Raw genomic sequence first — 3,009 nt, forward strand, 5'->3', positions numbered from 1 at the left:
TCTCAACGTCGACGTTTCATCCGAAAAGAGCACACATGCATACCGGTTTGGTTGGTACATCGGGTCAAGAAACGTTGTGGGTTAAACTAAAGGCACTCTGGGTCGTGTTTATAGCATAACTGAAAGAAAAAAAAAAACTCTGTCAATGTCTAGTACTCTGTCGAGCTCGAATATTTATTACTTAGCCTTGAACCCAAAGATTATGAACTCGCTAGCTACGGACGCCGATACAATCGAGAGCCTACTCTCTTTTTAAGCTGCGGTGCACTTGTCATGCGCGTCCACGTCCCTCAGCTGAAAACCCATTCGCCGGCCACAGCGACGACGATCCCTTCATTTATACGCACAGCTCGCCTCGCTCCTCGGCAGAGATCGCATAGACATACATACATACAACACAAGCATCCGTCGCCGATCGCATGAGCGTTGCACAAGCAACTCGACCAGATCGATTGATCCCTTGCAGTTAGCTTGAGCGATGCCTTGCTTGGCGCACCACCACCACCCCAGGCTCCCGGCCACTAACCACTGCAAGTCCCTCTCCTGCCTCATCCGGGAGACCTATGCGCACTGCCATGTCCCCTGCCTCAGCATCCCCGGCGCCGGTTGGAGCTCCGACGATGACAGCGACGACGACGACGACGCCGCGCTCGACACCAAACAGGTAAAAACGGCAGAGCATGCTACAGTCATGTTCTTGCTCAATTTACTCGAGGTCATAACTGATGAGTAACAGCAGAGTAATACTCTATATCTTCCGTTGATGCTGCAGGTGATACTTAACGAGATGAGGAGGCGGCAGCTGAAGAAGGAGTCGAGGAGCAGCGTGGACTCGCCGGCTCTGTCGAGCGCCTTCGTGTGGTCGTTCACCCTGCTCGATCCGAGAAGCGTTCTCGAGAAGGTGTCGAGCCCTGAGAAGTTCGTCGTGGTGGAAGGGGAGAAGGAAGAGGCGGAGGCGGGCAGCGAAGCCGGCGACGTGGAGAGCGAGGCGTTCTTCTCGGTGAAGAGCTTCTTCACGAGCAGCACGAGCCGGGCAGCGACCGTGGCATCGTTGACGGACATGGGCCCGCCGGCGACGTGGGAGGGCTTCCGGGACTGCGAGGGGTGGCCGTTCGGGCTGTGCCGCCGCCCCGCCGTGCCGCCGCTGCCCAGCACGCCGGCCGACTCCTGGAAATGGCGCAAGCGGAGCAACCTCGCCGCGAGCCCGCGCCCTGCTTACAGTTACAAGACCACGACAACTTAAGCGGCGCCGCCGTTTGACAAACAAGAAACTTAATGGCGTGTTTGGATTGGGTACAAATTTTGCGTGCTCTCGGGTATTCAGTTCACAAGTGAGCTGAATACTGGGCGCACACAGAAATCACGCTCAGTCTACGTTGTCCTCGTTGACATGGTTTGGGAGTGTTGTAGACCTGTAGTAGTAGTAGTTTCGTTATTTCTTCTCCTAGGACGAATTTGCAGTTTATCTCCAAGCGTTGGAGCGATCGTAAATCTCAATAACTCACAGGCATGCACTTCCGGATTTTGTAAGCTGATCAATGCACTAGTTTCTTGTTTGTCTCTACTCATAGTCATGGCGTCCACTCTCTCCCTACGATGTTTCAGAACGACACACAAAAAAACTAAAGACGGAATTTTGCACCGGAAAACTGCGAAGTCATGATATACTCCCTAGATGGAGGCTGGAGCGCACCTGCGCGCGCGCGCACGCACGGTTGGGTAACTTTACTACTCGACGACGTGTCAGACGGCATGACATGACCAAAAGGGAAAGAGGACAGGATGCCAAAGCAGTGGCATCCGGGGCGTCGCTGGGACTGCACTGGGAGGGACCGGCCGGGCACTCGGGCGCTCCACTGCGCTGGACATTGTCGACAATGCTGCAGCCTACGGCCATCAGGCGATGATACCTGAATCCTCATCCGACGAGACCAAATCTAGGCAAATCGATACTGTGCTACGGAGTACGTATGTCAGGATGCACAGAGCAGGGTAATGTGTGGGACTGTGCACGAGTCAGAGAGCTGACGGCCACAGCTTTGATCGTGGGGCGAGGACTGAAGATCAAGTAGCTCCGGTCACGTTGAACCAAAGGCTAGGCAAAATTGATAAAATTGATCTCTCGATGAAATAATTTCACAAACTGGATTGCCTTTGAAATTTTTTCACCCAGCTGACATTTTGTGTGGCGCCCGACATTTACGCGCCACACTATACTGTGTGACGTCTTAGACAAAGGCGTCACATTCCCGTCCATGCTGGCGTCCGACCCCAATTCCCCATCAGTGTGGCGTCTAAGCCGTAGGCGTTGCACTTGCGATGTGTGATGCCGAGTGCTTAGGCGCGACACGGCCACTTATCCACCCGCGGGCCGGCCCTCCCCCACCCCCAATTCCACTCGTTCTTCTTCTCTCCACAGGCCGGCGGCGGATGTCTCATCTCCTCTTCGCAATCTCCTCTTCAAAATTCGCCAGATCTATGGATTTCTTCCATGGATTTATACCCCAAATTGTTCTAGAAGGTAATCTCCTCCGTTTCCCATCTTTCTATCCAAAAAAATATTGCACATTTTTCAGATTTGTATAAGTTAGGATGAGAGCCATGTTTTGCTTGGATTCGAAATTTATATGAGAAGTTAGGTGTGATTTAGGATTCCTAGATGAGTAGATGAGTATTTAGGGTTTCTAGATGAGTAAATGAGTATTTAGGATTGGTAGGTGAGTATTTAGGATTCATAATTTATAATATTCATTGATTTTATAATTGCTAGATGAGTATTTAAATTGTTATATGAGTATTCCTATATGAGTAGATGATTATTCAAATGAGTATTCATGTATGATTGTTTAGATGAATATATATTAGATGATTATTTTCTTGTAATATGTAGGATGGTGTGGCTTTTGAATGATTTTTATGACGTTGAGCACCAGGCCTACTTGATGTCGGAGAAGGGGATGGTAACTACAGCATACTATTGTCTTCAAATATATTGTATTTATTTAAAAA

At 50.2% G+C, this 3,009-nt stretch overlaps 1 protein-coding gene across 1 annotated transcript; it reads left to right on the forward strand.

Annotated features, from left to right (window-relative positions):
- Positions 1–297: 297 nt before the first annotated feature.
- On the forward strand, positions 298–1,560 carry LOC123397633. The gene is made up of 2 exons (XM_045092168.1): positions 298–664; positions 773–1,560. The coding sequence occupies exons 1-2, from the start codon at positions 479–481 to the stop codon at positions 1,241–1,243; spliced, it is 657 nt and encodes a 218-aa protein (XP_044948103.1). The 5' UTR covers positions 298–478; the 3' UTR covers positions 1,244–1,560.
- Positions 1,561–3,009: the final 1,449 nt, after the last annotated feature.

The sequence above is a fragment of the Hordeum vulgare genome, chromosome 5H (genome assembly GCF_904849725.1).
Source record: "Hordeum vulgare subsp. vulgare chromosome 5H, MorexV3_pseudomolecules_assembly, whole genome shotgun sequence".
Classification (NCBI taxonomy): domain Eukaryota; kingdom Viridiplantae; phylum Streptophyta; class Magnoliopsida; order Poales; family Poaceae; genus Hordeum; species Hordeum vulgare.